Source organism: Erythrolamprus reginae, chromosome 5 (genome assembly GCF_031021105.1).
Source record: "Erythrolamprus reginae isolate rEryReg1 chromosome 5, rEryReg1.hap1, whole genome shotgun sequence".
NCBI lineage: Eukaryota > Metazoa > Chordata > Lepidosauria > Squamata > Dipsadidae > Erythrolamprus > Erythrolamprus reginae.
The window spans coordinates 25701421-25713726 of NC_091954.1; the positions used below are offsets into that span (position 1 = coordinate 25701421).

Consider the following 12306-nt stretch of genomic DNA (forward strand, 5'->3'; position numbering starts at 1 on the left):
AGACTCTGTGGTCCTTGGGTTAAATTTCATATCTACCAAATCTACAGATAATAGTATTCATGCACAATCAGAAACTTTTCAGAAGTGGTTATATTTATGCATTGATTCAACCAGATGTACTTTTCTTTGTTTAACTCTTCCAACGGCATACTCTTATAAATGTTTTTTTACCAACAAATTTTGGAGAGAAATTCACAGAGACTGTGTTGTCGTGTATTCATTTCCATACAATCATTTTTTAAAAAAAATGATTAATATATTTGCAATTGATAATTTACTAAGTCATTTTATTGATATCAGATGGAATATATAGGAGGTCTTCCAAATGTGTAACCCTCAAGCCTATTACATTCTTCTGAGTCAGCTATGGAAACTTTTTGAGACTTCCCATTCTTACTATCTCTCTAGAAATCCTCCCCTAATAACTAAACTTCTGCTCTCCTAGAATATCACAATGGGGAACACTTGTTAGGATGTAACATTCTAGAAAGAAGATGGTGATGATCATAAGATAATAGACTTCAGGCTATGACTGGTAAACTGTCTTGGGTCATTGGTTGCTACGTTGTGTGTAACCAGTGTATTGAAGAAGAAGTCAAGAAGCAGGAGAAGAAAGAGAATGCAAATTAAGAGTTGCCCTTTCCAAGTCAATAAAATGTTGGAAAAGCACAGTGTAACTGGTTGGATCATGAATATGCTTATTATGATTCTGGACTTCTACATCAAAATTTCATTTCAGCAAATCTGTCAATTAATCTTTTAGAATTATTTTCATTGCATAGCAAATACTACTGAATACATACCAAGCTTGAATATATCAATTTTACCCATTCCTGGCAAAATATAAAAATAATTAACAACCATATTTTAATTGCTTTTCTTCTCAATTACAAAGAGCTTCCAAAATAAGATGACACTTAAAACTCTAAACATGGTTTTCATGATTGCATGATGAGGACCAATCTACAAAGATGGATCCACAGGTGAAAGTAGCCAAGGTATTAATGTTGTATCATGCATGTAACCAATTGAAGCAGTCCTCTGATGAAGATGAGAATATGGGCTGCAAGGACCTACATTTGAGTGAAGACTGGGATTTTCCCTGTGATTTCCATGAGGACCATTGTAAGATAAGTAAAGTTGAAACATTATGCATCTTCCCAACTTAATAAAACTGGATCTTACCTATATCCTAGCAAACTAGAATGTAATCAAAATCTTATTTAAAGTAGATGCCAATACCACCAGAATTAAAGGTGGTATAAATAAGAAGTATCTGGTCCTTATACAGTATTTGCATATAATTCCATGTTCACCTTTGGTAGACAGGAGAAACATGATAGTGGGAAACAAAGTTCCAGCAATGTGCTTGTTCAGTAAAATATTTCACATATCTATTAAAACTGCTTTCAGTGCACTCTTTAAAACTATTTTTATTGCTTTATTACTTTCTGACAGCTGTTGATTATGCACACTAATTCGTCCAAGATCATTCAAGGGGATTCACGGAAAAAGGAGCAATTTGAATCTAGATAGCCCTGCAGCCAATAAAATTACTCTGTGGCCTTTAGGCCCAGATTGAATCCAAGATTTATTGACTTGGGCATGCACATGATCTAGGATTTGACTTGATCTGATCTGGCAATTTACCTATGATCAGCATATTTTTCTAGTTTATTATAATTACTGGCCTCAAAAGAAAAAAATTACTAATTTCATTACACACTAATCAAATAATATTCTTAATGAGAATTAGGTTCTTTCAAATATTTGTTCCCAAAAGAATGCCTAAGGATAATGCATATGAATTGGTGTATCTTACCATCGAGCAAAGTGCCAAAATGGATAACTTGCAAATATTCTTTCTCCCGCATAAACCCTTTGAGTGGAGTAGCCCAACCTTCACTTAGGACTTGAACCCACTGTAGATCCAACTGGAATATAAAGACAGCATAACATATGACATATGCACATGAAAATAAGGACTTAACAGAATAACAGAGTTGGAAGGGGCCATTCTTTTCTTGAAATTCCCCAGTGATGGAGCACCCACAAATTCCGAAGGCCAGCCGTTCCACTAGTTTATTGTTCTTACTTGTCAGGTGTGCTTTTTTCAGCATTTAAATACAACACTTTGAAAATAATTTTCTCATTAGCTATCAGAGCATTGCCAATAAGTATCACTTAGATAAAATCAAAAATATTTTTTCCAATGGATATAATATACCTAACACTTCTGAAAATTATTCCTTATTTATAAGAAAATATTTGAAGGTTCGGTCGTAATGTATTGGGGCACTATTATTAATTCAGATCCTGAAATCCTTATTAGGGGCTGGTCTAGAAATTGTGAGTTCCAATTCTGCCTTAGTCATGATAGTAACTTGAGTAACCTCAGATCAGTCACTCTCTCTCAGCCCAATCCACCTCATAGGGTTGTTATTGTGAGGAAAAGAGGCGGAAGAAGCCTTATTATTGTTGTTTGCCACCTCCGGTAATTTATAAACGTAATAAAGACCAGATATAAGTAAATATTCATCTCCTTTTGATCTCAGTAACACAATGAGCATCTTGCTTAGAAGGATTCATTCTTTTTGTTTGTGGCAACTTTCAAGATCCTAACCAAGAATATAACAAAACTCTGCAAGACCCTGGCATTTTATTTCTTTAAAAAAAACATTTTTATTGATTTTTGATATTTACATCTTAATACTTTCTAATACTTTCAGGTGGGTTAACATCCATATATTTACATTACATTTATATATTGTTCCTTTGTACATTTATGATATTCTATGACTTATTGTTGATTTGCATTTCTTTTTTGTATCCAGTTGTACTGTACCACTTTGTCCAAGTAGCATAGTAATTGAGTCCTTTTGACCATTCACTTCCATAGTTAAGTGGTCCATTTCTGCACATTCATGTATTTTCCCAATTATCGGCTTGTTGCTGGGGATCTGTGGATTTTTCCATTTTTTTGCGTAAGCTATTCCTGCGGCCTTTATAATGTGTAACATCAAATACTGTACTTAATATTGTTCTCATATGAATTTCTAATAATGCCTAGTAGAAAGAACTCTGGTGTACATTCAATTTCTACACTAGTTATTTCTTATAACCACTTTCTAAGTTGCTTCCAATATTTTTTCGCTTCAGGCATGGCCACCATTGATGGAAGAAGGTGGCCTGTTCTTCTTTGCATTTCCAGCATAATTGGTTATAATTTGGATATATCTGAGCCAATCTTTTCGGTGCTAGATGCCACCGGTACAGCATTTTATACTGATTCTCTTTATAAACTATTGATTTAGTCATTTTAGTATTTCTCATCTAAATTTGCTCCCATTCATTTCATTGGCATTTTATTTCTAGGAGATCCATAGTGACTTGAAGGCCAGCAGGATCAAAGAATAGCACTTTTAAATATGCTGTGTATATTCATATGTATGTTTCTCTTACACACACACACACACTTTTCATTTTTAAGATGTGCAAAGGGACAGAAACCTTGCATATTTTTCTTCTGCTAAAAATGCCTGGTACACTCGTATTACATTGCTTTGACACCATAAATCAGGCCTTAGCCCTTCCTTCTATCATTCAACACTTTTAATCTGGATTTTTAAAATGAAAAAAAGCTTAAAGTAAATAAATTTGAAGCAGAAATCTGCTTTCCATTAGAAAAGGCCAATAAAAATATATATTTCCGTTATTCTATTTATACTTAGTACTTTGAAGATGGCAAATATGGAAAATCGGTTTGCTTAAATCTAAGAACACACAGGACAAGAGGATTTTGTTGTTGTTGTTCAGATAGTTAAGCAGAGGGTTTTCCTATATTTGATTCACAGTGTTCCTTATTTCTTACCTTGCTAATGTTTACAGATGGCAAAGTACCAGCTTTAGCCCAGGTTTGTTCCACTTTATTTTCAGGTACAAATAGCTCAAGCACATCTTTAATTGCACAGGAAGGAACGAGGTTCTAGTAGAGAAAGAAATAGGTAAGCGATAAAGTTCCCTTGTGAAACACGGATTAGTTAAGCGCAGGCCTGGAAAAAGTAAAAATGCCAGGGGGGTTTTGTACATTAGGGTTTGAGATTGCAAACAGAGCACATGATACCTGCTCTTGCAGAAGCTCCACAATACACTGGACGCATTCAGTCACTGAAAAAATGTTGGTTTTCAGCACAAGTTCGGACATTTCTGGTTTCTCATAATCCGAATCGATTCCAGTGAATCCTAGAAAAGAGTTAGATATTCATCGGTGTTAAGACAATAGGATTATGTTTGAACCTCAAATCAAAGATCAAACATGACACCCATAAGAACAATGGCTTTTCTGTCTTCTGCATCAACAGATTTAAAAATCTAATCAGGTACTTCCCAATAAATCCCCTCCCCCAGCTAATATGGATTTACAGCTATTATCTCTGTTGGAGCCTCCCTTCTCACTTGAACCAGGAGCCTACTCAGTTACGCAGCCATTACCCAATCCCAAATCAAATGACATTGCCAATACAAGACTTCACGGAGTTTTGACGCATGGGAACATTTGCAGATAAAGCTTGTATTTAGGATCAGGCATGTAAAAGAAGGGCGATGATGTAGATAGTACATATTGCAGACGGGATGAGATAATCAAACCTTTGATTTCTCCAGCTCGTGCTTTTTTGTATAGGCCTTTCACGTCCCTACTTTCACAGATATTGAGAGGTGCGTCCACAAAAACTTCAAAGAAAGGAAGCCCAGCTATCTCATGAATCTTCCGTGCATTCTCACGGTCCTATAAAAGGAGCAAAGTATCAGTAATGTAGGTATCTTACTATTCTATATCATCATAATCTTTTAATGAACCCATAATCCCTTGTGGGGTAGAGTCTTGGTAACTGCATGGAGCTAGCAGAGTGTTTAAGATACCCTTCCTGTTGCCAATGCAGAGTTTTGTTTAGCAGATATGTTCTCAATATGCCTAGAGAAAGAAATATCTGCCTCTACCTAGGATCGAACTCAGAGCCTGCTGAATGTGAGGTGAGAACTCTACTTCTAGGCCACCACACTACTTAGGTATCTTACTATTCTTCTTAAATTATTGTGTAAATGCGGAGGTATCTACACAAATACAGAAATATGTAACAGGATGATCAAAGTATTCTGTTTTTTCTGTTTCTGTCTTTGTATCTCTTAGCACATATATTTATTCATATTTATTGACCAAATAGATAAAGATTGGATTACAAGGCCTAGAGTCTTCTTTTCACACACACATTCCAATTCTACTGATTCTTTTTTTAAAAATGGCTTGGGCTAGAGACAAAGAAAGACTGAAATGGAATCAAATTCCCATAAGTAAAATGTTGATTGATTAACTAATGTCAAGCTAAATGAAAAAGAAGAAGTCCAGGGTTTCAGGAGAGTTTCCTACTGGTGAAAACTGGATTTGAAGATATTAGAAGGTGTTGTGATTCAGTCTGAGGCTCCTCAGGGAACGGCTGGAAATCTGCCGGCTACATGCTCAGAGGGGGAGGACGAGGAACAGGAGGAGGACCAGGCAGATGGGGAAGAGGAATGCCAGGACGAAGAGGAGGGAGAACAGCCTGAGACCCTCGGGGGGGAGCTCTCCCCAGCGAGTAGCCTGGAATCCTTAGATGAGAACGCACAAGCCATCATCGATATGAGGCAGAGAAGGGCCTCCCAACGAAGGGGACAATTAGCCAGGTATTTCCATCCCTAATAGGCAACAGCTGGGTTTGGGTGTGGTTCTCCTCAGAAAGGTTGAAAAGGCAGGCCCGCCCTTCCTGTATTGTGGAGAGTTATCTTTTGGGAGTTCTGTGACCTTGCTTTGATCCTTGGCGTCTCAGATTCTGGTTTGTGGCCTCGAAGGCTGAAAACTTGGGGGAGGCGTGGGTTTTATTATCTACAGTGGTGTGTGTGTGCCAGCAAGAAGCCTGTTGTATTGTCTGGCCGTCGTGACTCTTCTGTGAAGCCTCATAGCATTCCAGTTTGTAAGAACAGTTTTTGTTCTCTGTGTTTGTTTTCAAAGATATAAAGTGACTTTGCTTTTTACCAGCGTGTCTGGATGCTTTTTTCAGTTGGTGTTGAAGTCTGGGGGCACCCAGACAGAACAGAAAGCAGCACACATAAGGATGTTACATTCCCAAGATAAAAAGTTTTACAAGGAGATGATTCTCTTAAATGTGCGTCCCATGACAAATAAAATGTTGTGGTTTTTTTTTAAAAAGGACAGAATAATTCTCCAGACAGATTTACCTTTGCAAAGGGAGAAATGAAACTAGTAATGCAAACTAAGCCAGCATCTGCAAATAGTTTGGCAACTTCAGCAATACGGCGGATATTTTCTTCTCGGTCATCAGCAGAGAAACCTAGATTCTTGTTGAGACCATGACGAATATTGTCCCCATCAAGAGAGTAACAAGGGATGCCTTGAGACACGAGGTATTCCTCAAGGGCAAACCCAATGGTTGTCTTACCAGCACCAGAAAGACCTGTCAATCATAGGTAAAAAATTAAAAAAGGAACTGTGATGGTTCACCCCTGCTTTTCTTAAATTCACAAGTATGCCATAAAATAAAAGTCAAAAATAGGCGTTGATCACTTACCTGAATGCCTCTTCTCGTACGCTGAGCAGGTATAGCAGTCACGTGGGTTGCTCGCTGCCTAGTCTTTAAAAAGCCTACTGGATCCGCCCCTTCCCCAGAATTCGCAAATCTGTAGACTTAGGCTCAAGTGTGATGGCTCAAATAGTGCTCAACTCTCATGATAGGAAAAATACAGGTTAAGATATAACCACAGTTAGAATAGAAGAAAAGGGAGGGAAGTGATTGCTGTACCCGCTCAGCATACGAGAAGAGGCGTTCAGGTAAGCGATCAACGCCTATTCTCCGTACTGAAGGAGCGGGTCCAGCAGTCATGTGGGACATACCCAATAGATGTGTCTCTAGAGAGGGATTAGTTCGCTATCGTGAGAGATAACATATTGGAGGACTCTTCTGCCGAAGGCAGCATCCGCTGAAGCGTAAGAGTCAATTTTGTAATGCCTTATGAAAGAGTTTAGAGAGGCCCAAGTGGCTGCTTTGCAGACTTCTTCCAATGGAGTTTGAGTTACCCATGTGGCAGATATGGCTCCACTTCTTGTGGAGTGTGCTGTGATACCTCTGGGTATGTTGAGGGAAGCTGACTCATAAGCCTTTGAGATAGTCCCTCAGATCCAACGGCCTTTTAAGGTTGAGGATACCTTGGAACCCAGGGATCTGCGATGGTAGGCTACGAATAGGGCTTCTGACCTCCGGATGGGTCTTGTCCATTGGATATAGATTCTCAACGTTCTGGTGAGATCTAAGGTGTGCCATCTGACCGCAAGCTGATGGTTCTGATTGGAACAAAAAGAAGGCAACACAATGTCCTGAGATCTGTGGAACATGGAACTGACCTTGAGTAGAAAGGTGGGGTCCAGGCACATGACTACTTTATCCGTATGTAACTGGCATAGATCCTAGTGAATGGATAGGGCTGCCAATTCTGAAATGCGTCGGGCAGATGTTATCGCCATCAGGAATGCTACCTTGTAAGATAGGTACCTGAAGAATGCTGACAGTAGGGGCTCGTATGGTGTCTGAGTGAGGGAATGGAGAACCCGTGGTAAGTCCCAGGACGGGTATCTGTGAACCTTGGAAGGTCTGAGGTTCGAAATACCTCTTAAAATTCTTGAATTTCCGGGAAAGAGTTGAGTGGTTGTCTGTGGGGTCCTGCTAGGATCGAAGCTAGAGCGGCTAGATGACGGCGAATGGTGCTAGTTGAGAGGCCTTGATGGAAACCTTTCATGAGGAAGGCTACGATTCTGTGAATGGGAATGCACAGGGGGGATAGGTCTTGCTGTGAGCACCATTGGTGGTCGTAAATTCTATTGATGGAGACTCTCCTGGCTTTCAGTATTATTTCTATAGTGTCCGGGTCGTAGCCTCGTAGCTCTAGGTCACGTCGGATAATAGCCAAGCGGTGAGGTGGAACCACTCCTGATCTGGATGGTGAGAGGCCCCCTGCTGCAACATATCCTCCTCCAAAACGGGGAGTCACCAGGGGTCCTGGACGGATAGACGTTGTAGGTCCGTGAACCAAGGCCGGCGTGGCCAGTGGGGAGCTATCAGTATCACCTGGGCCTTCTCGAGGATGATCTTGTGCATCACGTCTGGGAGAATTGGAATTGGAGGGAAAGCGTAAAGCAGCCCTCGAGGCCAGAAGACTTTGAGTGCATTTGTCACCTCCGCTCCTGGGGAAGGGAACCTGGAGTAGAATCGAGGGAGTTGAGTGTTGGTTGCAGTCGCAAATAGGTCTAGCGATGGGTGACCGAATTTGAGGCAGGTTTTCAGGAACAGAGCCGAATGAAGGCGCCACTCTCTTGGATCCAGAGTCGACCGGGAGAGCCAATCTGCCTGCACGTTGAGAACTCCTGATATGTGGTCGGCCCACAGGGACTGTAGATGTCTCTCTGCCCAGAGACCCAGTTTCAGGGCTTCCCTCAACAGGCCTTGAACCTGGTACCCCCTTGTCTGCAAATATGGCTCTTTGTAGCTATATTGTCCGTGAGGATGAGTACATGTTGATTGATGATGTGAGGTTTGAATTGTTTGAGGGCTAATGATACTGCTCTCAATTCCAGCCAGTTGATAGGTCTGGAAGCCTCCTTCGCTGACCACGTGCTCTGGGCAATCAAGCCCTGAGTGTGGGCTCTCCAGCCCGTTGGGCTGGCATCTGTGGTGATGGTCAATTGATCTGGACACCTGAAGGGGGATCCCTTGTCCAGAGCAGGGGAGGCCCACCGCGTAAGGGGTTTTAGGACTGTGGTCGGAACGGTGATGAGGCGTGCTGAATTGCTATTCCCCGATCTCTGGAACTGTAACAGAAGCCATTGGAGATCCCTGGTGTGAAGACGAGCCCATGGGATAATACCAATGCAGGACACCATGGAAGTCCTTTTCTGAGACCTTATCTGGGAAGAGGGAACTGGTTGGCTAGCCCTGATAGCCAACAAATGTTGAATAGCCTCCTCCATTCGAAGACAAGATGGAGAAGATCTGGGGGATGGACATGAAATCAAACGTTTAGGAGGTATGAGAATAAACTCCAATTAGAGACCCCATTCCACAGTGGAAATAACCCATGGGTCCTTACAGGAACGGCGCCAGCTGGAGGAGAACTAGGCCAGGCGCCCCCCAATGGGAGTAGAATGGAACTCACCATCTGGGCTTTCTGGAAGCTCTGGTCAAAGAGGAACCTTTTTGAAAACGGGATCCTCTACCCCTTTCTGCCAGCTTGGGAGTGAAAATGAGGGTAATACTGACCTGAGTTCCTCTGGAAAGCGAATCCTTGATCCTGCTGAAGGCCTGGAGTTCGAAAAGGTTGCGTTTTGGTGGCCTTCTTGTTGGTGAGTCCCAAAACCTTCTTTTTGTCAGCGGTTTCAGTGAGAAGGTGGTCCAAGTGGTTGCCAAATAGAAAGTCGCACTTCAAAGAACCCAAGGCTAGCTTGCCATTTCTTTTTTTTTTTTTAAATATATTTATTAATTTTTTCTCTCTTTTTTTTAAAAAGTACATAGTCATATTTACAGATGAATCTACATCGTATATACATTCCTATCGACATTGTCTTCTAATTACTTTTAGATTTCTTGATGTTTTATTCCATTGCTTCTTTTAAGTTTCTTTTTTTTTGTCCATTGGTACCATTTTGTCCAGGTTTCATAATAGTCCGATTCTTTTCGATTATTAAGTTCCATTGTCAATCTGTCCATCTCTGCACAGTCATATATTTTCTTGATAATCTCATTATCTTCAGGTATTTGCGGATTTTTCCAGTTCTGTGCAAATACAATTCTTGCAGCTGTTGTAATATGCAAGCTTAAATATTTTACATTTTTAGGATAGTTACTTCTCATAATACCCAATAAAAAAAATTTGGGCGTATATTCTATTTTTGTATTTGTTATTTGACACAACCAATTATTTATTTTTTTCCAGTATTTTCTTGTCTCTGGACATAACCACCATAGGTGAAAGAAGGTGCCTTGAGTGTTTTTACATTTCCAACACATTGGGCTGTAATTTTTATGCATTTTAGCTAGTCTTTTGGGTGGAAGGTGCCAACGGTATAGCATTTTATATTGGTTTTCTTTATATATTGTGGATTTTGTTAATTTAATATTTCTCTTCCAAATCTGTTCCCATTCCTCTCTATATATATTATGGCCTACATTTTTCGCCCGGCTAGCTGCCATTTCTGCCTCACTCCCGCCTACCAAGGGCGGAGCCATAGAAGTCTTCTGGCTGTCATTGAGGCCGCTACTGACCTTGCTGCAAATCTCGATGATTGCAAGGTAGCATCCGCTACATATTGATCCGCTGCAAATACCTTATTGAAGTCCTGTTGGCCGCATAGATCATCAGGGGGAATGTGCTGCTGGAGCTGTTGAAGTTATAAGAGAATAGCTCTAGAGAAGAAAGATGCTGCTGCTGCACTCTTGATAGCCCAGGTATCTGTTAAGAAACACCTTTTGAGCATTTGCTCCAGACGTTTGTCTTCGGGTTTTAACACCTCCTCTGCTTCACCAGGCATAGCCGCTGCAGAGTGTAGAGTTTTTACCGGTTCATCAGCTTTAGGACAGACAAGAAGATCTTCATAAGATGGAGAAAACTTATATATCTTCTTGTCTTTAGCTGTGGGATTGAAGCCGAAGGTCGGGTGGTACCACTGCTTGCGCAGAGCATCTTTGAACAATTTTGGCATGGGGATGACCTCATTGTCTTCCTGCTCCTCCATAAAGTATGGCAGGTTTTCCTCAGGTGGATCTGTGGAAGGAGCAGATTGTTTATCTTGACCAGCTAAGCCTGTGGCCACTCTTGCCTTGAATAGAAGAGATTTGAAGAGTTGGGCTGGAAAAATTGCTGCAGGAGTTGGAATCTTGATTTGTGATTCCTCATCCTCTGACAGGCATTGGAATGGGTCATCCCTGTCCTCTACGTCCAGATCCTCATTCTCATCCTGAGAGGAATCCGAGTCTTCAGGCACTGGAATTCTGTAGGATGAGAAAGAACTCACGGGCCTAGGGGTGCATGGAGGGGGACGAGAGAGCGAAGGCACATTGATAGCCGAGAGCTTGGCATCAATGGCTTGAGATAAGGCAGAATACATAGATTGAAGCTCTGGAGGAAGGTTAGTAATGGTAACCGGTAAAGAGGGAGATGCCCTGTAGGCCTGGGTTGGGTCTGGCTCGGAGGGATCTTCCATCATAATATCTGGCTCCTCTGGACCTAAGCCCCATAGGTTAGGTTGGGGTCTGTTTAGGTTTGGCTCATCCAGAGAAAGCACAAGGACACCAGAGCGAGGCAGTTTAGAAGCCTCTGGAGGGTCCGGGCTAACGTGCACTTGGGCCTGTACCTTTAACCGTTTAGCCGATTTCTCATGCATCCTTTGCAGAGCTTGGTCCCTTCTCTTCTCAGCCCTGGTGGGTCTAGCCACTAAGGGGGCTCTGGAGAAGGAGGAGGAGGAAGAGGCCTGGGGGATATTTTCAATTTCATCGCCAGTAGGCCTAACCTCTCTGGGACCTTTAGAAGTGCCTCTCTTGGGAAACGAAGTCATGGCCTGAACAAATTACAGGTACAAGATTTGAGCCAAGAATAGGTGGGAGAAGCTCTAAAGGGCAACGTTCCCAAGAGGAAGGGGGCCCTGCTCCTAGGCCCATGTGTGTCTGCAACTCAAAGTCAATCTGGCCAGTACCAGAGTTCGTGCCAGTGAGTACAGAGGGGCAGGCCTCACTAACCTTAACAAGTAAACCAAGGCACACTGGTTTGGAGGCCTAGCCAGGGAGAAAAGGCCTGAGTGTCTCACAGCTTACTCCAGGGCCAAGCGGTGGACTTGATGGTGCCAGGCGGGACACACGTGGGTGATCCGCAAGTGCCGGAATTACTGGGCGCTGAGGGCCTTCGTGCCAAAATAAACTGCTCCGTTTACGTTTTTGCAAAAAAACGGAGGGAAGACTAAGTCCGGGGGACAAAAAGCAGTCCCACTCCGCAGGAGGATAAAAGCCCTTTTTTAAAAAACAATTTCTTCGCTTGCCGGTAAACCTCCTGGCTAATTAGATTTGTTAATAAAATACAATCTGGCAGCAGCATGAACAGGGCGCTTTAGAGAAAGCAGCAATATTCGCGCCGTAGCTTCTCCCTTGGCGCCGAGCCCAGTAAGGCTGGTGCGAAAAACAGGCAAGCTTAAAGCAAAAAGGCAAAGAAATTTTTACT

At 41.8% G+C, this 12306-nt stretch overlaps 1 protein-coding gene across 2 annotated transcripts in view; it reads right to left on the reverse strand.

Moving 5' to 3' along the window:
• The window catches only part of PAPSS2 (3'-phosphoadenosine 5'-phosphosulfate synthase 2), a 54647-nt gene that overhangs the window by 12115 nt on the left and 30226 nt on the right, over window positions 1-12306 (reverse strand). Inside the window, exons 3-8 of one of the 2 annotated variants that reach the window (XM_070752244.1) lie at window positions 6271-6506; window positions 4648-4786; window positions 4124-4242; window positions 3872-3985; window positions 1823-1934; window positions 804-833 (exon numbers count right to left, since the gene is read on the reverse strand). In XM_070752244.1, the coding sequence (XP_070608345.1) occupies window positions 804-833; window positions 1823-1934; window positions 3872-3985; window positions 4124-4242; window positions 4648-4786; window positions 6271-6506 (750 nt within the window). The remainder of the gene's footprint in view (window positions 1-803; window positions 834-1822; window positions 1935-3871; window positions 3986-4123; window positions 4243-4647; window positions 4787-6270; window positions 6507-12306) is intronic. The other variant, XM_070752245.1, reaches the window with a different exon arrangement.